This window comes from Trichoplax adhaerens, genomic scaffold (genome assembly GCF_000150275.1).
Source record: "Trichoplax adhaerens TRIADscaffold_2 genomic scaffold, whole genome shotgun sequence".
Taxonomy (NCBI): Eukaryota; Metazoa; Placozoa; class Uniplacotomia; order Trichoplacea; family Trichoplacidae; genus Trichoplax; species Trichoplax adhaerens.
This window is the reverse complement of record NW_002060944.1, coordinates 6,574,676-6,602,083: the sequence shown is the minus strand read 5'-3', so window position 1 is coordinate 6,602,083 and position 27,408 is coordinate 6,574,676. Positions and strand designations below refer to the sequence as shown.

At 33.6% G+C, this 27,408-nt stretch overlaps 3 protein-coding genes across 3 annotated transcripts; 2 read left to right on the top strand and 1 right to left on the bottom strand.

Moving 5' to 3' along the window:
- Positions 1 to 847: 847 nt before the first annotated feature.
- Positions 848 to 2,846, top strand: TRIADDRAFT_53660 (uncharacterized protein; the record flags this gene model as incomplete). The annotated part of the gene is made up of 4 exons (XM_002110042.1): positions 848 to 1,640; positions 1,746 to 2,003; positions 2,089 to 2,321; positions 2,532 to 2,846. 4 exons carry the CDS (start codon positions 848 to 850, stop codon positions 2,844 to 2,846), a joined length of 1,599 nt encoding a protein of 532 aa, XP_002110078.1.
- A 4,544-nt stretch (positions 2,847 to 7,390) lies between these two features.
- TRIADDRAFT_20411 (uncharacterized protein) lies at positions 7,391 to 23,280 on the top strand (the record flags this gene model as incomplete). The annotated part of the gene is made up of 15 exons (XM_002110041.1): positions 7,391 to 7,744; positions 8,320 to 8,507; positions 8,675 to 8,864; positions 8,954 to 9,053; positions 9,126 to 9,337; positions 9,444 to 9,680; positions 9,812 to 9,979; positions 10,096 to 10,212; positions 10,372 to 10,640; positions 10,771 to 10,842; positions 11,031 to 11,157; positions 11,280 to 11,535; positions 11,797 to 11,966; positions 12,085 to 12,159; positions 12,421 to 23,280. The coding sequence occupies 15 exons, from the start codon at positions 7,391 to 7,393 to the stop codon at positions 23,278 to 23,280; spliced, it is 13,395 nt and encodes a 4,464-aa protein (XP_002110077.1).
- Positions 23,281 to 23,984: 704 nt separating this feature from the next.
- Positions 23,985 to 27,408, bottom strand: TRIADDRAFT_53658 (uncharacterized protein; the record flags this gene model as incomplete). The annotated part of the gene is made up of 8 exons (XM_002109495.1): positions 23,985 to 24,107; positions 24,293 to 24,375; positions 24,444 to 24,509; positions 24,680 to 24,839; positions 24,927 to 25,416; positions 25,545 to 25,828; positions 25,954 to 26,031; positions 27,184 to 27,408. The coding sequence occupies 8 exons, from the start codon at positions 27,406 to 27,408 to the stop codon at positions 23,985 to 23,987; spliced, it is 1,509 nt and encodes a 502-aa protein (XP_002109531.1).

The window sequence follows — 27,408 nt, the reverse complement described above, 5'->3', positions numbered from 1 at the left end:
TATTAATTAATAGATTTAACAATAACAACATGAAATCAAGTACATCGAATATCCTTGATTTTAATAATATCTGCCAATTATTTTATATGTTCTTAGTTAAAAATCAGCAATGATAACCAATATCTTACCTTAACATTTTAAGTGAATCGATTATCGTCTTAAAATAATTGCGTTAACATCATCGTATTATATGTAGCTTATATTTTAGCTTATTTTATTTCTATACACCTGCCAGAAATTAAGCAGATGTTACACCGTCATTTTTTTCAATTTAATATAGGCAATATAACGCAATTTACGACTCAAAACGATAGAACTCATTTACAATTCCTAAGAACGATCGTCAACATCCTTCCAAATAGATCATGCCTAATTATTTATTACATTAGTTATTTAACCACTTTAGATAACATAATAGCAAGAAATGCAACTTGTCAACAGCCATGTGGAAAAATTTCCAACACCATCCATAAATTCAACACTTATCTGTATTGGAGAGAATAATATTAAAATGAATTACGTTGATCTTAAGTCAATATTGAACTTTAAATCCACAATGATGATTCCCTTCTTTCCTGCCAGGCAATCCCGATCATAAAGTATAAATATCCCGTAAAACTTGAACACCTCTGTTGTTGCCTCAACATCTTCCATTTGAATCAATTTAATTACCTTACTACATCAATCCAGACCGAAAACTTCTCATCGATATAAACCATCACAATATTTTAATTTATTTTGTCCCATTCATTGCTAACATTGATTGATATCCAGTAAACTACCGGTCTAATAAATTACCTTTTACCCTTTCTATTATCATAATTATTAACCAGCTATCGACGATCTAATGGCAGCATTACCATCCGCATTTAAATCGTCATTAAGTTATCTACCGGTACCGATATTCACTCCTAGTAATCCACCATTACTTGCACCAACACAACCAACTAACAACCTAGGCCCATTACAATTAACAAATTCTTTACGTAATACTATAACACCAGCCCATCAACTTTCAACGTTACCGCCGACATCGCTAACTTCACTGCCATCATCGACTAATGCAATCGGATCTCAGCCTCATCAACAAGAAACCATCTTAAACAATAATCATCATGGTCTTAGCGTTGGTAATTGTAATAATTCTCCTACTAATAGCCACGATAATGTGGTCAAAAATATTGCCATATATTCCGCAAAACAGTTAAGTAAGCTCAAACGATTTCTAACCACTTTACGGCAATTTGGATCGGATATTTCACCTGAAGTTGGCGAAAAAGTACGTGGTATTATTCTCGATTTAGTTAATGCTGCTCTTAGTGTAGACGAATTTCAGCATAAATTACAGGATATCACCAATTTTCCAATCCGTCAATTTGTTGCACAATTCCTTCGATCTACTATACCATTACTTCGTCAAGAATTATCAGAATGTGCTCAATTAAGCATCCGACCTTCACTACCTTCGCTAAATTCGATTTATCCAACTCCTCCAACTACTCCTTACTATCATCACCGTCACCCATCGTCCCCTTTAGATTTCTATAATAGAAATTGGCCAAGCGGACACGCTGACTGTAAGTTAATGATGTATGGTCAAAATATTCCTACTCCAGCTCGTGTAGATCTTAAACGAAAAGGTCAGGATTAAGTTATGCTTTTATCGTCCTTGATAGCTATCCGTACTTATGCTACACATCTGTCTTGCTATAACTTTAATTTCAAAGGTTTTATATCTGTTGCAGAATATAATGAATCTCTAGCGGAAAGATTGGATAGTGAGAATTATCGGAAAAAAGGGAAAAATGATTCAGAAAATAATTTAATGCTTGATCAAGTTTTGGAGAAAATTACTCCTATGGCGCCCTATTTTCATGAGAATAGCAAAATTAATCCAGCATCAGCAGCCATCCTTTATGAGCCACAAAAATCGATTAACCGAACTAATAGCGATAAACAAGAAATACAAATATTAGCTGCTGCTGCGAATAAAAATGTTAAAGGTATAAGTTCAACGCTACGATAATACATTACAAGCGTAACTCAAGTTAGATTGTTAAAATCTTTGCAACATTACAATAATTATAGGAGCTGAAGTCAGCGAATTAGGAGATTTCTTACAATCGATGAAAGGTGTTGTGAGGAAAGCCGAAGGACTTCTAACAAAATTAAATCAACAATCGAATAAAAATGATCAGATAGAAGGTAAAGCGAAAAACAAGCAAGATTCTGACAAATATGAGGAAGAAGTGCAGCAAAAAGAAGAGTTAGAGCGATCACATTTAAATTCTCGGAATAGCGAGAAAAATGGTAATAATAAGGTTAGTGCCGACATATTGGGTATTGTGTTAGCTAAATGAATTGCAATATATTAATTTTCAAATCTTGTTATACATTAAACTCTTAAATTAGTATACAAATAAAATTTCGACATAGCAACTTACAGCAAAGACTATACCAACGTTTTAAAACCAGAATTTATTGTCATGCTAAATTTCTCATCAGAGCTTTTATTCTTTATACAATTTCAGGATGATCAAGATCGAAGTTCAGCATTTTCTCAAGTTAAAAATCAATCTGGATGCTGGCATTGTGGAAAAAAAGCTAGTGAAACATGCGGTGGTTGCAAGATTGCTCGATATTGCAGCGTAAGTTGCCAACATAAAGATTGGAATGTTCGTCATCATGTTGTTTGCTGGCAGTTACTGACACGCCATCCAAAGACAGATCCTAGTCTAGCTGCAGCTGATACATGCTATAAAGATACACGATTAGAGCCAAGGTGCAGTAAAGAAATTGCTGCTCAGAATTTAAAAAATTGTAGTGGAAAATCGCGAAAATCATAACCTACTCGTACGAGCATCATAATTTACCATTCAAATGATTAATTATCACATAACCAATGGCAGCAATAGATTTATCGTTGCCTATTGATTTGCAGAAGTTATATATAATTAATATCCAATAAAAACTGTACATAGTCATAGGAATGGCAGTCATTTCAGCTCCTATAATACAGAATTGAATGCATTTCTGCATCAAGCATAGGATATGCTATCCTGAAATTTTATCGTATTGGAATTAATATTCCTGTAGTTTATCATTAAAACTAGTGATAATAAAATTATGAAGTATTACGGGCATACTCGTATATTATATAACCAATAGCCAATCGTCATTATTAATATGGATTTCTAGGAGATCTAGAACTCTATGATATTAATAATGAGTAAGATTACATCTCTAAAAATCATTTGAAGCATCCATATTAAAGTAGCAGTTCAATAAACATTTTATTATCAAGAAGATAATTTGTTTGAAATGCATTTACCAATAAAATGTACTCTAGATATTTTGGTTGACCACGAAAAGATCATTCTGCAATCGATATTGAAATGTCTTCACACATATGAACTGTAATCTACGTTACATTATTGTGATGGAGAGTGTAAAAAGTGTATATTAAGTGCATGGACAAATAAGTAAAATATGCTCTTTATATTTTAGCTGACAAAGTAAAAATCATTCTGCAGTCGAAAATATCCTTCACGCAAATGGACTTTAGTCTACGTTCCATTATTATAATGAAGTGTAAAAATGCGCTATACGAGTATATAATTAGTTAAGGAGCAGATGACTTAATTCTCAGATGCGTTCCAGGCAGGATTTAAAATTGAGCAACTCTTTATTCACGTTCAGGCATATCTATCTCGTCATAATCGAGATGGCAATTACAAAATAACTTAGTTTGTTATGCAAGCTTTAAAGGTTACTTTACTTTACTGTTGATAACTCTACAGCATAACTGCAATATTTCTCTACTGCTTGTCAGTGCACCTTTATATAGAATACCATCGAGAGTTTGATGATTCAGAATGAGTAAATTGAGCAGTTATAGAGATCTATGTCATAGCATATGATGATAACCAATCGTAAAAGTCGTAGATACTATCATCATCTAAATACGATAACCTATATTTGTATCTAGTAAGAAAGACTGTGAATAGTGTCTTTACTTAAGGACATTATCCCTAGAATACCTAAAATTTTAAAATATGCTAGAATGACTGTATAACTTTAAATAGTAACGGCTATCGTAAAGAATATCTACTCGTACGGGATATTAGCTCGTTATTAATTATTTACGAAGTAATTCGTGATTATCAGATATTGATAGCCTATAATTATTTGTAGAATCCTTTTCTGCAGTTTAAATATGCCTTCTCACAAGTCGAATGAACTATTTGATGTTTACCTTCATCATTTCATGCCTTTCCTATCTTATTATACGACTTTATGTTATAGAAATAATTGTCGTCAAGGACCAATGATTTCATTTTCTGTGACTTATTATACATACAAATAGCTTCCTTGAGCTTATTTTGACTCTTATACACATCTCCCATGTTACGATATAATATAGTAACATGACGATGATTACAACCAAAAAGAAGTAACCAAATTTTGAGTGACTTGTTAAACATAGAAAGAGCTCCCTTATGATTACCCTGATGATAATAGATCAAACCAATGCTATGATATGATTTAGCAACATCAGGATGATTATGATCAAGAATTGATAATCTAATTTGGAGTGACTTCTCAAACATAGAAAGAGCCTCTTTATGATTACCCTGATGATAATAGATTAAATCAATGCTATGATATGATTTAGCAACATCTACATGATTATGATCAAAAATCGGTAATTGAATTTGGAGTGACTTGTTAACCATGGAAAGAGCCTCTTTATGATTACCCTGATGATAATAGATTAAGCCAATTTTATGATATAATGCGGCTATATTAGGATAATTGTGATCAAAAATGGATAATCGAATTTGGAGTGACTTCTCAAACATACAAAGAGCCTCTATATAATTACTCTGATCACAATAAATCAAACCAATATTATATATAATATGATGTAGCAACATATTGTAGCCAAGAATTATCAATTGAATCTTAAGTGATTTTTTATACATAAAAATTGCCTTCTCACGTTTACTTTGACTAGAATACACAAAGATGATTATGATCAAAACTAATAATTTTCGAGATCAATAGTCTTTTCTACTATCGTTTTAATTTTATCCAATACTTGGGTACAATAAGACATCGCATCATTAAATTTGGCGGATTGATAACTTTGTCTATCCTTTTCGTGTAGAGATTTGATAAATCGACCATCCATTTTTAATATCTGAAGCGAAACAGATGGCTCCTCTATTAATCAATCTTGGCGCAATGTAGAATAAAATCTAAGTTTATTAGTGATCGTTTCCAGAGCTAGAGTTATAATGATAAAGCCTTCAGTAATCATGGTGAAGATATTACAAGTGCGCATGTTGCAATAGCAATAAGCATGATGGTATTATTAAGTAAATAAATATAACTATCATATCAGCAGAGGAAGGCAAGAAAATTTGATAGATTATAGCACTACAGTCACGAAAATTCAAATTTAGAAATAACAGATATTAGTAGAAGATTCTATAAATTCTCCTTGTGAAACATATTCAAACAAAATAAGCTGCCAGCTGGACTAAAATACAGGCAATCATGTTAACATGAGAAATTTCCAGTTATCGTAACTTTATAAATTGGATATAATGTCTGCAACTCATCAATTTTAATTTTCTTGATTGGCATTAGACTGCTATCTACTATATAAAGATAAAGATTAAGCATATTGTATTCTCCATAGTTCATACTGTAAGAAATATGCTACATTTGCAATTAAGCTAGTTTCTAAAATGAGTGTGAAAAGGATATCTCGAAGAATTAATTTATTTAATGTTATATCACAAAATATAAGCATATTATACAATGCAGTAATCTACACATATTCGCATTTGGAGAATAGCTATATCGAAACTAGTGTGATCTACAGTACTTATCATGAAAAATTCGCTACATAATTAATACCTTTTAGGTAGGGCTAAGCTGGTGTAGTAAGAAGTGAGATGGATGTAACTGCAGATGTACGATTTTAGCCATTTATGCTGTACTAGGACTCTTATTTCGATTGTCATAGTAAATAGTGAGCTTAGTATGCAACATGCATGTAAATCGTACTCTAATTATGTTTGCTCCCGTTATACTATAGTAATCTTGAGGATATCAATGAGTTAAGTATGTTGCTATCGACTACATCTGCAGTCGATTAAAAGATGTGCAAAATATCGCGCAAGCCAATTCAGGCTATAGAATATACCGAAAAGAAAATGTAGATCTTCAGAACAACTTCTACATTAGGACTTTACTGTGCAATTACTATCTAACTCCACTCCTCTCAACATTCTTCGAAAGCTTGTAATATCTACTAGTACAAGCATTTAATGTTATTTATTTATTGTATGCCAATGCAGGCCGCACAATCTAACGAACTACTAGTGGATGTAGAGCCCAGCATAATTTCTGCACATGGACTCTACTGTAAAAGTTCTACCCAAACCATGCTATCAGTTGATTCTTCCCAACATCCTTCGATAGCTAGTAATTTCTACTAATCTTAGTGTTTAATATCATCTATTTATTGTATACCAATTCACACTGCATAATCTAACGAAGAGAAAATGTACAGCTCCAGTATAATTCCTGTGCTAGGACTCTACTGACGAGTACTACCTGATCCTTGCTATCGATTGACTCTTCGTAACATTCTTAGAAAGCTTACAATTTCTACTAGTCCTAGCATTGAATATTATCTATTAATTACATACAAATGTATCCTGCATAATATAACGAAGAGAAAATATAGAGCTCAAACATAATTTCTGCACTAGGACCCTACTATAACGGTACTACCCAAACGTTGTTATTGACAGACTCTTCCCAACATCCTTGGAAAGCTTACAATTTCTACCAGTCCTAGCATTGAATATTTATTAACTCTTTACTTAGATATAATAATCCATCAACGATGAAAACTATTATCAACTGTTGCTAAGCAACTAACCGACAATGGCAGTCTCAATGTGATCACGTGGTTCAAACGAAGGCAACGCGCAATCTCTATAGCACTGTTTTTAGCTTCGTCGCCATAGTTACACTCGAAGTTTCCTAGCAGAAATCGATAAATGCCGTTATTTCATCTACTATTGATTACAGGATCGAATATTACAGGCATATATACGAGTAGATATAGAGATACCAAACCAGTATACGCCTATTAAACTATGCAACATTAACGAGCGTGATATGCTGTAGCAACTAAGAGGACAAGAACTAAAGAATTATTTTATATATCAACGTTACAATTGTTAATAGTAGCAAAAAATTTGGATTCAATTTTTGTTATTACACATACGAAAACTACTACAAGTCGTATTAGGTTACAGCTTTTGACAAGTAGAATAAAGTCAGAAATCGACGAACATATATAGTCATGTCGAACGACAACGATAACGTCGATGTTCGCTTGGAATGGATATCCGAGTACGTCCTACGTACTCTCAAAGTTAAATACGAAAAATGGCAGAAAATGTATACTATCGATGAAAATAAGAATATAATACAGCAAGTTTTGGACAAATCCGATCAGATGATTTTAGTTTTTTATAGCAATTCAGCTGGAGCACTGTGTGTCTCTTTGGAGTTTCCTAGTACCTTGAAGCAAAAAGCGGTTTATTTCATCAAAAAAGCTCGCGAGCCTATACCAAAAGAAAATTTCAAGGCTGCTTTAAACTATGGTGATCTATCAAATTCGCCTTTGGAACAATTGTCAGCGCTTGTCGATGAGGTATATTGTTCAAGTAGACATTTAAATTTTAGTCGATCATTTTGAACACCACAATGTAAACTTCACGATATTTTTTTATTCGTATAGAGAAAATTAGTTCTATATTATATGATTAATTAATTTTGACATAAGCTTACGCAAAAATTAACGGATATAGAATAGTGTTATACCTGTACAGTATAGATTAAAATCATTTCGTTTCCAACTTTGTTAAATTATTATCGCAAATAATACGTCAATATTACGATGCAAAGTGGCAATGCCGCATAACCTTAAAATTAGAAAATAATTATTTCAATATTTAGAAAATTAGACAAATTTTTACTGTTTGTAATAGCGAAATTATTTATCTTTTATTAAAATAGTTATAATAACTCATTAATCAATAGATAATCATTAAATGGTTGATTATTTCAAATATTAATTATTAGGCTCTATGGTAACTTTAAATTTTCTATAGATATTACGGTGTTAGCTTTCAAAACTACATCCATCCGTATTTAACAATTAAAAGAACATAAACTATTCGATGTAATGACCCTTAACAGCATCATATATGTACTTTATAATAACAGGTTCTTGTGCCCATCTTGACCAATTCTAAAAATCATGAACAATGGCCAAGTGTTGTCTCCCAAGATGTACTTAGGCATGTCCATTCATTAAAGAGTAATGTCTATGTTATTGCTGGTCAAGTTAAAGGTAAAACGCTTTTACCACTTCCAGTTGGATCTGAACGCATGATTGAAGAATCAGATGACAAGTAAAACTCATTTAATGAATTTCAACAATTTCTAAATTTAATTACTATTAATTTATTTATGATTATGAACACTGATTCAATATTGTTGTGGTAAACTTGAAATTATTACCAATTTAAAAACCAATGGTAATAGCAAAAAATACAAATTTATTTTTATGGATAAATAGAGAGGAAACATGGAGCCGTGGCCTAGTCCATGCCATTGAATCAGCAGTTATTGAATGGTCGCATCAAATTCGAGATGTCTTGAAAAGAGATTCTGCACAACCGCTGTTGGAAGGTTTAAATCCTTTACCATTTACTGAAATTGTCTTTTGGAAAGCAAAATGTGCAAATTTAGAATGTATCTACGAGCAGGTATTGTCATTAATGTGAATCTATATGAAACATTTCGTACACCTGACACAAATAGATATGAATTTGAAATATTTTAATTTCTACGATAGCTACGAGATCCAAAAGTTCGTAAAATGGCTGAATTGCTCGAGAAAACACAAAGTAGCTATTTCCCTTCATTTAAGAAAACATTTCAAGATGTCGTAACAGGTAATTCTATTGATGAAAATTCTTTAATTTACTTACTTAAACTGAAATGAAATTAATTTATACATAAAATAGGTTTAAATGAGGCAAGAGATATTTCTATTCATTTAAAGCCCCTAAAGCCATTACTAGAAGACCTGGAACAAACAGAATTTGATGCTATTAAGAAATCAATTCCACCACTTTTCCATACTATTGGATTAATTTGGGCCAATTCAAAATATTACAGTACACCTGCAAGAATTATTGTATTGTTACAAGAATTATCCAACATGATTATCGAACTGGTAAATAATAAATAACTTTATCATTATAATAGGTTTTCGATACTATCAATCATACCGATCTTCGCTTATCATTCTAATATAATTTTCTCTTGTAAATTTATTCTAGGCTCGCAATTTCTTGGATGCTTCTGAGCTATTTAAGGGAGAAATTGAAGAAACTATCGGCCGCGTGACGAAAACGATCAATATCTGCCGCTATTATAGGCAGCACTTCGATGAAACCAAAGCAAATATCTCCAAATTTTTTAAAGGAGTTGGAACCAACGTTCGGGAATGGGAATTCTCACCTACTCTGATTTTTACTCGATACCAAAAATTTGTTGAACGACTACAACATGTCCAGGTAATTTTATTACGCTATAATTTTAGGGAGAGAAACTTGTAAATTTCTAATGTGATAATCCCGTTATAATATGAGTAAATTGAGTATATTGCATCAAAATTTAATGAACTTTTACTATGAACTGACAATAGGAAATTATGGAAACAGCTTTAGACTTTTATAAGCTCGAAAAAGTTGAACTTGGCGGAATTAAAGGAAAAACTCTAAGTCAACAAGTAGTACAAATATTCAATGAATTTTCTGAATACATGCAAGTTTTTACCAATACCACATATGATACATTAGATATCAATAATGAGGTTTGTAAAAATTAACAGCTAAAGTCAAACGTAGACTGATTCCAAATTCGTTATCAGCCGATTATATCTGGCCATTATACTAAAAATTATTATTTTAATGCTACTATCAATGGCAGGATTTTGTTAACGATTACGAGTCATTCAAGAGAAAAGTCTACGATTTAGATCGACGACTTGGTTCTATCGTGTGCCAAGGTTTTGAAGATTGCTCTGGTGTTGAAGCTATTTTTAAGGTATACTCTATTTCACAATAGCCTAAGATCATTATAGAATGTTAAATAACTGTAGACCAGAAGGATTGGCCTTGTAAAATAACTTAAATCTACTGCGATAATAGAGCTAACGTAGCTTACCTATATTCCTAATTGATATCCTTTTTACCCATATTGTAGCTGATCAATTGCTTTGGTTCTCTGCTCAATCGGCCAGTTATTAAAACTGATTTCGAGCATAAATACGCCATTCTTCTAACCCTTTTCAATAAGGAGCTGGATAACGCTAAAAAAATATATGATATACAAATTGCATCTGAGAAAAATAAAGAGGGTTCAGCACCGATAAATAAAAATATGCCAAATGTAGCCGGAAATTTGCAATGGGCTCGTGAAATTCGTCACCGTATTTCAGTACCTATGGCAAGTTTAAAACAACTAGATCATCAGTAAGTTATGCAAGAATTGCATATCTTTATTGCGTTTTACTAGGCGCCTATGTAACTTACAGGCATGTTTTACGCTACATCTCTATTGCCTCTGTATCATCATTGCTCAAATTACTGCCATCCCTTTTAGAAATATTCAAGATACTCCAGAAGCACAAGAAATATTCAGGAAATACGAAGAAATGATCGAACTACTTCAAAAGTAAGTTAGAACTGGCCATTTCAATCTCGTGCAACATATAAAACTTTATGAAAGTATTATTAAACTTCTATACTAAGCAGGCTTCAATATTGCACTATTAACAGTTTCCAGCTAACTCTAAAATCATATATTTACATATAAACTACTGCTATAACTTAATACCTAAAACTATGATTTATGTGGACTAGGTATGAGGGTAAAAAATTTGAAGCTTGGTCAGAAGTTGTCGGCGATGAAGCCAAATATAACCTTGAACGTTCTCTAATCGTTCGCAACGAAGCAACAAATCTTATTGCTGTCAATTTTGACCCTCAGGTATCAAAATGTCAACATTTGATGTTATCCAATTAGGCTTTTCGATCAGGAAATAATCTAAGCTAAGCAATAAGCGAGAAATCAGTATAATTAATATATTTATTTAATTACCAATTAATTAGTTGGTAGCTGTCCTACGTGAAGTTAAATACCTGGAGATGAGAGATAAAGAAACAATACCAGGCAGTGCTGCAGAAATCTACTCTAAAAATGAAACTTTCCGTCAGTACTTGGGCAGTTTAGATTTAATCGTTATGTGGTACAATAAAGTACGAGAAACTGTACTTGAAGTTGAATTCCCACTAATTGAAGATCGATTGAAAGAAATTGATGAGCAGTTATTAAAGGCTGAAACCGAATTAAACTGGAATAGCGAAGGTACAAAACAGAACTTTACAAACTTCATGCTAGTATGATGGTAGCAGATCTCTACCAGAGTTAGATGTAGTTTTATGATCTACATGAGCAATTACTGATATTTGTTAATATTCTTTGTTATTAGTCGATAGTTCAATTCAGTTTTGTTTTGGTTGCTTAATTTATATACGAGTATAATATATGAATAAATTTTAAGCTTTAATTAATTAATTAACAGTAAATAATGACATCAGCGATAATCAATTCTCGGTATTTTTTTAGGTATTTGGGAGTATATTAAATCAACACGGGAGAAAGTTCACGATTTAGAGAAAAGAGTGCAGAAAGCTAAAGATAACGTGGAAGCTATGTCTAAAGATATGGCTAAATGGGCCGTATCGCCTTTATATGAAAGGAAAGATGACAAGAAAGACGCCTTATTAAATGTCGAGGTAATATTCCATTAGATAAAAACGCGCATTAATTACTTGATATTGGATCATACATATGAGGGCATGTATCAAATAAAACAATTAATATGTCATATTTTTTATTACCTACAACGTCTAGGATCGTGAAATGCAACTTAATAATCGCTATAATCTCATCAAGCAATCCGGAGAACGATTGCATAACCTTCTTAAGGTATTATTCGATCGAAGAAATTGTAATACATACTATATATATATATCTTTATTCCTAGTTCATGACGGTCAATTTACGCTAGAAGCTTATTCCATTGCTATCCTTTAATAGCATTTAGACTATCCAGTTCGAATATTATAATTTCTATTTGAAATTACTGCTCTACCATGAAAAAACTGAATCCAATATATCTTAGGGATTAATAGAACTGGTGGTCCAGCAATAATAAATTCATTTCTTTCATTTTTATATTGATTTCAGGAAAATTATGAATTATTCGAAGCCAATGAAGATTCAGATATTTGGCGAGCTTATGTCGACTACTTAGATGACATGATTGTAGATGGATTCTTTAATGCTATCCATTGCTCACTATCCTATATGCTAGACAATACTGATCCTAAAATCAATACAGCTCCATTACTAGAAGCTCGATTAGATCTTAGTGCTCCTGATATGATTTTTACACCACCATTGGATATTGGTGCACATAACAGTTTCTACGATCTTGTTGAAAGTTTACTTAGTGATGTTTATCGACAAGCATCTCTTGTATCACGCTTAGCTAAGCATAATGGTATGGATCACTACCAAAGCGATCTAGAAGATATGTTGGAATTATCAGAAATGCGACAAGAATTAATGGATCGAATTCAAAATATCATGAATAAAGCTTGCGAGTATCGCAATTCATTTGATACTTATTCCTACTTATGGGTGGATGATCGCCATGAATTTATGCGACAATTCCTATTATATAATCATGTCTTAACTCCGGAAGAAATTGAACAACACGCTGAAGATGGTGTACCAGAATGTCCACCGACATTAGAACAATTTAAAGAACAAATTGATACCTATGAGCGTATTTATAACGAAGTCGATGATGTCGACGGTACATCCATTTTTGATACTTGGTTCCGTGTCGATATTCGCCCATTTAAGCAATCTTTATTAAATACGGTGAAACGTTGGAGTTATATGTTCAAGCAACATTTAATTGATCATGTTACCAACAGTTTAGCTGAATTAGAGAACTTCATTAAATCAACCGATACTGGATTAACCCTTCAAATTGAAGAAGGTGATTATGATGGTCTTGTCGCTGTTATGGGCCATTTATTAGCTGTACGTGATCGTACATCAGCAACAGATGAATTATTTGAGCCCTTGAAAGCAACCATTGATTTATTGAAAACTTATGAGCAAGAAATGTCGGAAGAAGTCCATAATCAACTCCGTGAATTACCGGAAAAGTGGAATAATACTAAAAAGATTTCAGTTACTGTTAAACAAAGTGTTGCACCATTACAGGCAGCTGAAGTAGCCATTATACGCCGCAAATGTGGCCAATTTGAAGTTAAACAACATGAATTCCGTGAATGGTTCAGAGCTTATGCTCCATTCCGTTTCGATTGTGAAGATCCTTATGATCGTTTAGATTCCGCTCATCTAGAAACCCATACACTAGAAGAAGAAATGAATCAATTAGCTCAATCAGCAAGCTTATTTGAAGTTAATGTACCAGATTATAAGCAATTGAAAGCATGCCGACGTGAAATTCGCTTATTAAAGACGCTATGGGATATGATTAGTATGGTTATGAGTGATATTGATGATTGGAAAACCACGTATTGGTCGGAGATTAATGTTGAAAGTATGGATGCAGATTGTAAGAAATTTGCTAAAGAAATACGTGAATTAGATCGTGAAATTCGTTCATGGGATGCTTATAATGGTTTAAGTTCAACAGTGAAAAATATGATGACCTCTTTACGTGCAGTTAGTGAATTGCAAAATTCAGCAATACGTGAACGCCATTGGCAACAACTTATGGCTGCAACACAAGTTAAATTTGTCATGGATAATAGTACTACATTAGCTGATTTGTTAGCCTTAAATTTGCATAAATATGAAGATGAAGTTCGCAATATTGTGGATAAAGCTATTAAAGAATTAAGCATGGAAAAGATCCTCAAAGAATTGGATGTAACATGGTCAACTATGGAATTTGAATATGAACAACATGCACGTACACAAACACCCTTATTACGTTCGAGTGAAGAATTAATTGAGACATTAGAAGATAATCAAGTCCAATTGCAAAATTTAATTACTTCCAAGCATATCTCACACTTTTTAGAAGAGGTTTCATCATGGCAAAAGAAATTATCAACAGCCGATGGTGTTATATCCATTTGGTTTGAAGTCCAACGTACTTGGTCGCATTTAGAGAGTATTTTTATTGGGACAGAAGATATTCGTAAGCAATTACCTGAAGATTCTAAACGTTTTGATGGAATTGATGCTGATTTTAAAGATTTAATGGCTGATGCACAAAAAACACCTAATGTTGTTGAAGCAACCAATAAACCTGGTCTCTTCAACCTATTAGAAGATATCCAAGGCAGATTATCCTTATGTGAGAAAGCATTAGCAGAATATTTAGAAACGAAACGATTAGCGTTTCCACGTTTTTACTTTGTCTCATCGGCTGATTTGTTGGATATTCTCTCTAATGGTAATCGTCCATCGGAAGTGGCACGCCATTTATCCAAATTATTCGACAGTATTGCAAGGCTGAAATTTGAAGAAGATGAAAATGGTGAATTAACTAAAGTTGCTATCGGTATGTTTAGTAAAGATGGTGAATATGTCGATTTTAATACCTCATGCTCATGTACTGGCCAAGTTGAAACATGGTTAAATCGATTATTGGATACTATGCGCTCCACAATTAAACATCAATTAACTGAAGCTGTTGTCACATATGAAGAGAAAGCTCGTGATCAATGGATCTTTGATTATCCAGCTCAAGTTGCCTTAACTGGTACACAAGTATGGTGGACAACAGAAGTCAATATTGCCTTTAGTCGTTTGGAAGAAGGCTACGAAAATGCTTTAAAAGATTATAATAAGAAACAAATTGCTCAATTAAATTCACTCATTACCATGTTATTAGGTGATTTATCCAAAGGAGAGCGACAAAAAATTATGACTATTTGTACCATTGATGTCCATGCTCGTGATGTAGTCGGGAAATTAATCCAGCAAAAAGTAGAAAATGCTCAAGCTTTCGTTTGGTTATGCCAATTAAGACATCGTTGGGATGATGATAAGAAAGATTGTTTCGCTAATATTTGCGATGCCCAATTTTGTTATTCCTATGAATACCTTGGCAATCAACCACGTCTAGTCATTACGCCATTAACAGATCGTTGCTATATTACATTAACGCAATCTTTGCATTTAACTATGAGTGGCGCTCCAGCTGGGCCAGCAGGTACTGGTAAAACAGAAACTACCAAAGATCTTGGTCGTGCATTAGGTTGTATGGTTTATGTCTTTAATTGCTCGGAGCAAATGGATTATAAATCCATAGGCAATATTTATAAAGGTTTAGCGCAAACAGGTGCATGGGGTTGCTTCGATGAATTTAATCGTATCTCTATTGAAGTATTATCGGTAGTAGCAGTCCAAGTGAAATCGATCCAAGATGCTATCCGTGATAGAAAAGAACGCTTTGTATTCCAAGGTGAAGAAATCTCCTTAACACCTACTGTGGGCATCTTTATCACCATGAATCCAGGCTATGCTGGTCGTACTGAATTACCAGAAAATTTGAAAGCATTATTCCGTCCATGTGCTATGGTAGTACCTGATTTTGAATTAATTTGTGAAATTATGTTGGTAGCAGAAGGTTTCTTAGATGCACGATTATTAGCACGTAAATTTATTACTTTATATACCCTATGTCGTGAATTATTATCTAAGCAAGATCATTACGATTGGGGTTTACGTGCTATTAAATCGGTCTTAGTAGTGGCTGGATCATTAAAACGTAGTGATCGCCAACGACCTGAAGATCAAGTTTTAATGCGTGCTTTACGTGATTTTAACACACCTAAAATTGTCACCGATGATTTACCGGTTTTCCTTGGCTTAATTAGCGATCTCTTCCCATCTCTGGATGTCCCACGTAAGCGCGATCTTGAATTAGAAGCTATCGTCAAGACATCAACACAACAACTTAATTTACAACCTGAAGATAGTTTCATCTTGAAAGTAGTCCAATTAGATGAATTATTAGCTGTACGCCATTCTGTTTTTGTTATTGGTGCTGCTGGCACAGGAAAAACACAAATTTTACGCACTTTGCATAAAACCTATCAAAATCAAAAGCGTAAACCAGTCTGGCATGATATGAATCCGAAAGCAGTCACTACCGATGAATTATTCGGCTGTATTAATTCAGCAACACGGGAATGGAAAGATGGCTTATTTTCAGTTTCTATGCGTGATTTAGCCAATCTATCCGGTGACGGACCCAAATGGATTGTCTTAGATGGTGATATTGATCCAATGTGGATCGAATCGTTAAATACAGTTATGGACGATAATAAAGTATTAACATTAGCTAGTAATGAAAGAATCCCGTTAACACCTTCTATGCGATTATTATTTGAAATTGGACACTTGAAATATGCAACACCAGCCACCGTTTCACGTGCTGGAATCTTATATGTTAATCCAACAGATTTAGGATGGAGTCCTTATGTTACAAGTTGGATTGATACACGTGAAGTTCAATCGGAAAAAGCGAATTTAATCATCTTATTTGATAAATATGTTCCAACTTGTTTGGATACATTAAGAAATCGTTTCAAGAAGATTACCCCTGTGGCCGATATTAGTATGGTGCAAACACTATGCTATCTGTTAGAAGTTTTATTAACGGAAGATAATGTCCCTCCAGATAGTCCCAAAGAACATTATGAAATCTATTTTGTATTTGCTGCTGTGTGGGCATTTGGTGGTGCTATGTTCCAAGATCAATTGGTCGATTATCGTGTTGAATTTAGTAAATGGTGGGTAAGTGAATTTAAAACCATTAAATTTCCATCGGCTGCCACGGTATTTGATTATCAAGTCGATCGTGAAACGAAAAAATTTGTACCATGGGCTGAAAAAGTACCTAAATTTGAATTTGATCCTGAATTGCCATTGCAATCGGCTTTAGTCCATACTGCTGAAACGATTCGTGTTCGCCATTTTACTCGATTATTAATGCAACGTGGTCGTCCAGTTTTACTCGTAGGTAATGCTGGCACAGGGAAATCTGTCTTGGTCAATAATGTCCTACAAAGTCTTGGTGATGATTACCAATTGACATTTATCCCCTTTAATCATTATACTACCTCAGCCATGTTACAAGGTATCTTGGAGAAACCATTAGAAAAGAAAGCTGGACGTAATTATGGCCCACCTGGCACGAAAAAAATGGTCTACTATGTGGATGATTTAAATATGCCCGAAGTTGATACTTATGGCACTGTTTCACCGCATACTTTAATACGACAACATTTAGATTATAAACATTGGTATGATCGCAATAAGTTATTGCTGAAAGATATCCATAATTGCCAATATATTGCTTGTATGAATCCAACTGCTGGTAGCTTTACTGTTAATCCACGCTTACAACGCCATTTCTGTGTCTTTGCATTAAGTTTCCCTGGCTCCGATGCATTGCATACCATCTATAATAGTATCATGCAAGCTCATCTTGATTCTTTTACCTTCCCATCGAGTATCTATAAAATTTCACAAAATCTGGTCAATGCTGCTATTTCACTCCATCATAAAGTGACAAGCCATTTCTTACCAACAGCTATAAAATTTCATTATACCTTCAATTTACGCGACTTATCCAATATCTTCCAAGGTATCTTATTTTCAACACCAGACTGTATCCGTGTCCAAACGGATCTAGTACGCATATGGATGCATGAAAGTTATCGTGTCTATAGTGATAAATTAGTCGATGATAAAGATTTAGAATATTTCGATCGATTAGTTGCGGATATGGTGAGGAAAAATTTCGATGATATCGATGAAGAACCCTTAGCAGTTCGACCATTACTCTATAGCCATTTCTCAGGTGGTATTGGCGATCTCAAGTATATGCCTATCCAAGATTGGCATTCTATCAATAAGATATTAGAAGAAGCATTAGATAGTTATAACGAAATGAATGCTGTTATGAATCTTGTCTTATTTGAAGATGCTATGCAACATGTCTGTCGTATTAATCGTATCCTCGAATCGCCACGCGGTAATGCACTCTTAGTTGGTGTTGGTGGTAGTGGTAAGCAAAGTTTAGCAAGATTAGCATCCTTTATAAGTAGTTTAGATGTCTTCCAAATTACATTACGAAAAGGTTATGCTATTGCTGATCTCAAGTTAGATTTAGCTAGTCTATGTACTAAAGCAGGCTTGAAAAATATTGGTACAGTCTTCCTCTTGACTGATGCACAAATACCAGATGAGCAATTTTTAGTCTTAATTAACGATCTTTTAGCCTCGGGTGAAATTCCTGAGCTTTATCCTGATGATGAAGTGGATAACATTATTGGTAGTTTACGCGCTGAAGTACGCGGTAGTGGTATGCAAGATACCAAAGAAAATTGTTGGAAATTCTTTATTGATCGTGTAAGGCAAAATCTGAAAGTAGTCTTATGCTTTTCACCAGTGGGTTCAACATTACGTGTCCGAGCTAGAAAATTCCCCGCTGTTGTCAATTGTACCTCCATCGATTGGTTCCATGAATGGCCAGAAGAAGCATTAATCCGTGTTAGCAAGCGCTTCTTAGATGAAGTGGACATCTTAGATACTGATATCAAAGATTCCATTAGTCAATTTATGGCCTATGTCCATACAAGTGTTAACGAAATGAGTAAAGTTTACTTGACGAATGAACGCCGCTATAATTATACTACACCAAAAAGTTTCTTGGAACAAATTAAGCTATATCGCAATTTACTCAAGAAAAAAAGTAAAGAATTAACCAGTAAAATGGAACGTCTGGAAAATGGTTTATTAAAATTAGAAAGCACTTCATCACAAGTCGATGATTTAAAAGCCAAATTAGCATCACAAGAAGTTGAATTAAAGCAGAAAAATGAAGATGCTGATAAATTAATCCAAAAAGTCGGTATTGAAACTGAAAAAGTCAGTAAAGAGAAAGAAATTGCTGATGAAGAAGAAAAGAAAGTTGCTTTAATTGCACAAGAAGTTGCCGAAAAGCAAAAATCATGTGAAGAAGATCTTCTTAAAGCAGAGCCTGCTTTAGTCGCTGCAAAAGAAGCATTAAATACATTAAATAAAGCCAATTTAACCGAATTGAAATCATTTGGTCAGCCACCTGAAGCAGTTAAAAATGTCACTGCTGCTGTTATGGTCTTATTAGCAACACCCAATAAAATACCAAAAGATCGAAGTTGGCGACAAGCTAAATTAATGATGAGTCGTGTGGATACATTCTTAGAGACATTAATTAATTTCGATAAAGAACATATCGATGATTCCAACTTGAAAGCATTACAACCCTACTTAAATAATCCCGAATTTAATCCTGATTTTATACGCAATAAATCGTTAGCTGCTGGTGGCTTATGCTCATGGGTTAAAAATACCGTCGTATTTTATAACGTTTATTGTGAAGTCGAGCCAAAACGTATTGCATTAGAGCAAGCTAATGCTGAATTAGCAGCTGCACAAGAGAAATTAGCCAATATCAAGGTTAAAATTAACATCTTAGATGATAATTTATCACGTTTAACAGCTGAATTTGAGAAAGCTACTTCTGAAAAATTAAAATGTCAACAAGAAGCAGATACAACAGCTAAAACTATTACACTAGCCAATCGCTTAGTTGGAGGTTTATCATCGGAGAAAATACGTTGGAATGAATCGGTTGTTAATTTAAAACATCAAGAAATAACTTTGCCTGGCGATGTCCTCTTAACCGCTGCATTTATATCTTATGTTGGTTGCTTTACACGCAATTATCGTGCTGATTTAACTGGCCATAAATGGATACCATTTCTACAACAGCAAAAAGTGCCCATACCAATTACGGAAGACTTAGATCCGCTAACATTATTAACCGATGATGCCACTGTTGCTGGTTGGAATAATGAAGGCTTACCAAGTGATCGTATGTCAACTGAGAATGCAACCATCTTAGCCAATGCTGAACGCTGGCCATTAATGATTGATCCACAATTACAAGGTATTAAATGGATTAAAAATCGTTATGGTGAAGAATTGCGTGTTGTACGCCTTGGACAACGTAATTATTTAGATATTATTGAACGTGCTGTCTCCAATGGTGATATCGTCTTGATTGAAAATCTGGATGAAATTATCGATCCTGTTCTTGATCCATTACTCGGTCGAAATACCATCAAGAAAGGTAAATTTATCAAGATTGGTGATAAAGAAGTGGAATATCATCCAGATTTCCGCTTAATCTTACAAACTAAATTAGCCAATCCACATTATAAGCCTGAATTACAAGCACAAGCAACATTAATTAATTTCACCGTTACACGCGATGGCTTAGAAGATCAATTACTAGCTGAAGTTGTCAGTAAAGAAAGGCCTGATTTAGAAAAATCAAAAGCTGATTTAACGAAATTACAAAATGATTTCAAGATACGTTTGAAAGAATTAGAAGATTCATTATTATCACGTTTATCAGCTGCTGAAGGCAATTTCTTAGGTGATTATTCATTAGTGGAGAACTTAGAAGTAACTAAACGAACTGCATCAGAAATTGAAGTCAAAGTGACAGAATCCAAAGCAACTGAAATTGAAATCAATCAAGCTCGTGAACATTATCGTCCAGCAGCTGCACGTGCATCATTACTCTATTTCATCCTCAACGATCTACATAAGATCAATCCTATCTATCAATTCTCATTAAAAGCATTCAATGCTGTCTTTAATAAGGCCATTGATCGTGCTGAAGTCGCGGACGATGTTAAAGTTAGAGTAGCTAATTTAATCGATATTATTACTTACTCGGTGTATGCTTATACAAGTCGTGGATTATTCGAAAGTGATAAGTTGATCTTTGCAGCTCAAGTTACCTTCCAAGTATTACTCATGAATAAAGAAATATGGGCTAATGAATTAGATTTCCTATTACGTTTCCCAGTGGTGCAAAATATTATCAGCCCAGTCGATTTTCTATCTCATCATGCTTGGGGTGGTATTAAAGCATTGGCATCCATGGATGAATTTAGAAATTTAGATCGTGATATCGAAGGTTCTGCAAAACGATGGAAAAAATTTGTTGAAAGTGAATGCCCTGAAAAGGAGAAATTCCCACAAGAATGGAAAACAAAATCATCATTACAAAAGTTGTGCATGTTACGTGCATTGCGACCGGATCGTATGACTTATGCTATTAGCAATTTTGTGGAAGAAAAATTAGGCCATAAATATGTTGAAAATAGACAAATTGAATTCTCTAGATCATTTGAAGAAAGTAGCCCAGCAACACCAATCTTTTTCATCTTATCACCTGGTGTTGATCCATTAAAAGATGTCGAAGCATTAGGTAAAAAATTAGGCTATACTATTAGTGCTGGCTCCTTGCATAATATATCACTTGGACAAGGTCAAGAAATTGTCGCTGAACAAAGTCTTGATTTAGCTGCACGTGAAGGTCATTGGGTTATTTTGCAAAATATCCATTTAGTAGCTAAATGGTTGCCAACATTAGAGAAGAAAATTGAAACTTATAGTGAAGGAAGTCATGAAAATTATCGTGTCTTTATGTCAGCTGAGCCTGCTCCAACACCAGAATCTCATATTATACCACAAGGTCTATTGCAAGCATCGATTAAAATTACCAATGAACCACCGACTGGAATGCAAGCCAACTTATACAAAGCATTGGACAACTTTAATCAAGATACCCTGGAAATATGTACACGTGAGAGTGAATTTAAATCAATCTTATTTGCACTCTGTTATTTCCATGCTGTTGTAGCTGAACGACGTAAATTTGGACCACAAGGATGGAATCGGCCATATCCATTCAATACTGGTGACTTAACTATCAGTGTCAACGTCTTGTATAATTACTTAGAAGCAAATACTAAAGTTCCATGGACTGATTTGCGCTATTTATTCGGTGAAATTATGTATGGTGGCCATATTACTGACGATTGGGATCGACGTCTATGTAAGACCTATCTTGAAGAGTTTATGAGAGCCGACTTATTAGATGGTGAATTACAGTTTGCACCAGGTTTCCCTGTACCACCAAATAGCGATTATAAAGGCTATCATTTGTACATTTCTGAAATGTTACCACCTGAAAGCCCATATCTATATGGTCTCCATCCAAATGCTGAAATTGGTTTCTTAACAACAACATCAAATAGTCTTTTCCGAACTGTCTTGGAAATGCAACCACGCGATGCTGGTGCTGGTGGCGGTGCAGCGTCTACACGCGAAGAGAAAGTCAAGCAAACATTAGATGAAATTATCGAGAAGTTACCTGAAGAATTTAATGTATCTGAAATGATGGCACGTATAGAAGATCGTTCACCATATACTGTTGTAGCCTTCCAAGAATGTGAAAGAATGAATATATTAACATCAGAAATACGACGATCATTAAAAGAATTAGATCTTGGCTTAAAGGGTGAATTAACAATATCAGCTGATATGGAGAATTTACAAAATTCACTCTTCCTGGATAAAGTACCTGATAGCTGGACTAAGCGTGCATATCCATCACTGTCAGGATTAGCTGCTTGGTATAGTAATTTGTTATTGCGTATTAAAGAATTGGAAAATTGGACAACTGATTTTGCATTACCAAATGTTGTCTGGTTGGCTGGTTTTTTCAATCCTCAATCATTTTTAACCGCTATTATGCAATCTATGGCTAGGAAAAATGAATGGCCACTTGATAAAATGTGTATTCAGTGTGATGTTACAAAGAAAAGCAAAGAAGATTTCAATAGTCCGCCTCGTGAAGGTGCCTATATTCATGGTTTATTCATGGAAGGTGCCCGCTGGGATGTACAATCTGGTGTTATACAAGATTCTAAACTAAAGGAATTAACTCCATCAATGCCAGTAATATTTTTGCGTGCTATTACTGTTGATCGTCAAGAAACAAGAAATATCTATGAGTGTCCAGTATATAAAACTCGACAACGTGGCCCAACATTTGTCTGGACATTTAATCTTAAGACGAAAGAAAATTCATCGAAATGGATATTAGCAGGAGTTGCTTTACTGTTGAGCACTTAAAATATAATTGCATGACTCATGAAGTTGGTTCGAACTACATTTAATACTATGTACGCGTATGATTTATTACATGTTTGCATATAATCATCATGTAAGTCATTCGAACAACAACTTTTCGTTCTTGTCATTTTCCTAATAGCCAACTCGTATCTACTGTACTGAGTTCCCCTAACTGTAATATACTAATTAATCTACAAGTATATCAATGATACAATTATATTTATACAACAATACAATCTAGTGGATAATTAGCTAGACTACTATGCTTTTGTCTAGGCTATTAAGGTTGTTTGAGTCTTTTTCTGCTTGCATATATTTTATGACAGTTCGGTAAACGAACATTTATTTGGAAGATTTGATATCAAATTATCACTCATGTAACTTGACGAATTCGAAACTTGCAATGCAATGCATCGGTATCCGTTGCATTACACGCATCTTTGAATACCACATAAAATTCTCGATATCATATAGGCAAATATTGCTACTTAGTTTATTAAATAAAAAATTCTCGATAAAATCATTCATTTATTATAAATTCGTATAAAAATAATTATAAACTTTTTTAATAAGTCATGTTAGATGCATTATTATATAATTGTGTCTCAGTATGATGATAATAAATATTTAAATTTTAAATTTTAAAAGCTAGATTTCAATTTTTTCTGCGAATAGATACGTGCTAATGACTTTATATTTCCATATTATAAAAACTTCCACAATATGTACTTGGTTACCATCTGAGCCCAAAAAGCTACCTGCCTTCGATCGGAACGAAATACATCTTGGTTAACAGCTTTTCCATAAGAGAAAATACTCTCTTGTTCCTAGAAAAGCAAATGATAATTACAATACTACATGACCATTATGCTTAATCCAATGTATAGCATCATAAATAGCATCACAGTATGGGAGAGTATAAACGTTGGTAGATCGAAATCTAATTATTTTATTCAAATCAATCATATATCGCTCTCAGCTAAAATTATGAATATCAAGCACTGGAACTTACGGCTTTCATAAGCTCTTGTAAGTTAGATTCACTTGTTACAACTGCTATTTGAGCTTCCAAATCGCGGTAGGTGGATCGATAACCTATGAATTAAAATTACGAATGCTTACCATGTATAATACAAAGACCTCATTAATCCTTGCATATTTACCAAAATTTGAGGAACCAATCAAAGTCATTGAAGGCAGTTGTTCTTGTTGATAATAATACCACAAACCTAAAATGATAGATTTATGTACTGATAAATGATTAAGTTTACTATTTCTGGCGCGCTGTATAGCACAATTATGTCATTTTAATAGCTAATTATATTATAAATAAAATACCCATACGCAAATCTCAGCGATGGGACATGTTGCCGTAGTATACAGCATTATAATATTTTACCTTTGACATGAAAGGTCCAACCTTGACGTTCGTATTCTAACAATTTTATACGCTGATCTTGATTTTCGCTCACGATACGTTGATAGAATTGTTTAGCAATATACGTATATGAATCCGGAATATAGCCTGCAATACCACTTGCACCATAGAATCCATTAGCCTAACAAAGTGCCCCAAAAATATTCTGGAATTTATCAACTGCTTTAGCCTACAAATAGTATTTTTTATAAATGATGGTCTATCCTACCTCAGGTGCAGCCGTTAAAATCTTATAGTCGCCTTTAGATTTAGTAAGTATTGTTGCTAAATATTTTTCTATTAGGTTAAAGTATCCAGATGCTAAGAGCAATGTAGAGTCTTTCCGTAGTGATCCAAATAACCTTTGAGTGGCCTCCTCATCAAACCTTACTTCAAACGGCCCCATTTGAATCAGAGGGAATATAACAGTATTTGATTTCGATAAATTATTATTCTTTATAGAATCTTTATATTTGTGTAACAGTTGATGAATATCGCTTCTCATAGCATTAATAAATTCTTGACTACTATCGTTATTTTCGTATGGATGAACGTTTATATCTTCTAACATTTTTGTTGTATCATCTGGTTGTAACTGTAAAGAATATTTACTGACAACCGTTATTAAATCTTGAAAAAAATTTGCAAATTCTGGATTATCTTCAATAACTATATATCGATCTTGACGATTTACAAAATAAGAATCACTCAGATTGGCCCTAAGAGAATGGAAAAATATCATGAAATTAGAATTGGTTAGCAAACATTTTACTGCTATAATCCAACGTTTTAACATGTTTCTATTATACTTATATTAATTATTGCAATACGAATGATTACTAATTACCCGCTGATGATGACATCATTATCGAAAAGATAGACTTTCAAATGAGATAAACCAATGGTTTCATTAAATCTTTCCGGTACAATAGCTTTTAAAGGACCACGTAAGTGCGGAGTATGGAATAAGGCCACATTAACACTGCTATGCGACTCATTTATTAATGGTAATAGCATCTTGCGAGAATTCTGTTTTCCACGCGATCCTCTAGTATAATCGAGTAGAATGTTAATATCTAATGGTTTATTAAGTTGTATACTAGATCTTGAAACTTGCTGTAATTCGTCAACCTAAATAAATTTTAACCAATAACAATAAGATTTACTATAGGATTAGCTCACGGTTGTTAGTAGTGTATAATAAAATGCTATTATTCACTCTTTTATTCTTAAAAAGCAAACGATAATATCCATACCATTCGTTGTTCCAAAGATCCATTTCCAATGTACAACGAAGCTAACGTAATTCTCTTTTTGGCCGTTTTTATTTTGGACTGTAATACATATAAGAAAGGTATCCATTATAACTGTGTTTGATGTGATAATAAATTACTATTTCATTCAACATAGTAGTTTAAATGATGATGAAAATTTGACTGATTTTATTAACATCTGTTCTATCTATATTTCCAATATATAACGGTACTAATCCTAACGAATTATGCAACATCGAGGCATCTATTGTAATAAAATTGATGGTATTATAAATCATGATTTAATCTAATACAGTAGTTTGGTAACGATGAAAATCTGTCTGCTTTTAATACTATCCATTCAAGTCTGCATTGCTTCAGAATGACATTTATCCTATTGCATCATGTTGCAACAATTTATGTATCACATTATCAGGATAATAAAAAATGATATGGCCAGTTATGCCAAATAGAGTGTAGTAAAACAGTGTACTCTACAGGTATGCCGTGGATTAATGATTAATTAATTATATAATTATGTGTATGCAAAGCTGAGTAAGCCATTTGATGTAAACCATACTTCATGATTTGGTGTGGGAAACTTTGTACGTTAGGAAAGGACCCTAAATTAGAGATTGTATCTATGTATTGATGACATACATATCAATTGCCAATTGGTCTAAATTTAGGGTATGCAATTAGCTGACACATAGAGGTAAAAAGAAAACTTCGAATGCTAGCCTACTGTCCAAGTATTAAGTAAATGCATTTCATTGATCAACTGGTCTTAATTTGGTGCTTGCGATTCGCTGGCAATATGCTTCGATACTATCCTCGTACACGAAACGATATTGTGTATATGCATAAGATTTACATCGCTCTTATCCAAGTACATTGATGGTTTAAGGTGAGTAAATCAATAGTGTAGTCTTTTATAAAAGAAAGCAGGTTGCAGATCGTACAAGTACTACTTCAATCCATCATCCTAACTATGCAACTTGTAAATTGCTGATTGCGAATTAGCTAGCTGATAATATGTATGAATATTAGGATGATGAAAGTTCAAGATCTTTATCCGTGAGTACATGATAAGAACGTAGGCCATTCAATACAGCTCTTGCTGGTAGATTTTAGCTATGTCAAGCAATGCCCAATACCGTATGCTGACGATTACATTATTATTATAAAGTAAAATATGTTTAACAGTACGTTTTACACAATTTGCTTACGTACCAGTAATTCTTGATAGAAATCTGTGGGCTGGTGTAGAAATCGAATTTTATCACCATCAGCATAAAATTGAGGTCCTAAATCTTGTAATAGATCACTAATTGCTGTGATAGCCTGACCGCTATAATGATGGCGTTTTCTCAATAGGTTCAAGCAGGTTACATGTCGATTAGTTATTATTTTATACCGATTTAAGACGTTGCTTAGACATGGCCTTAGCAGAGCCAT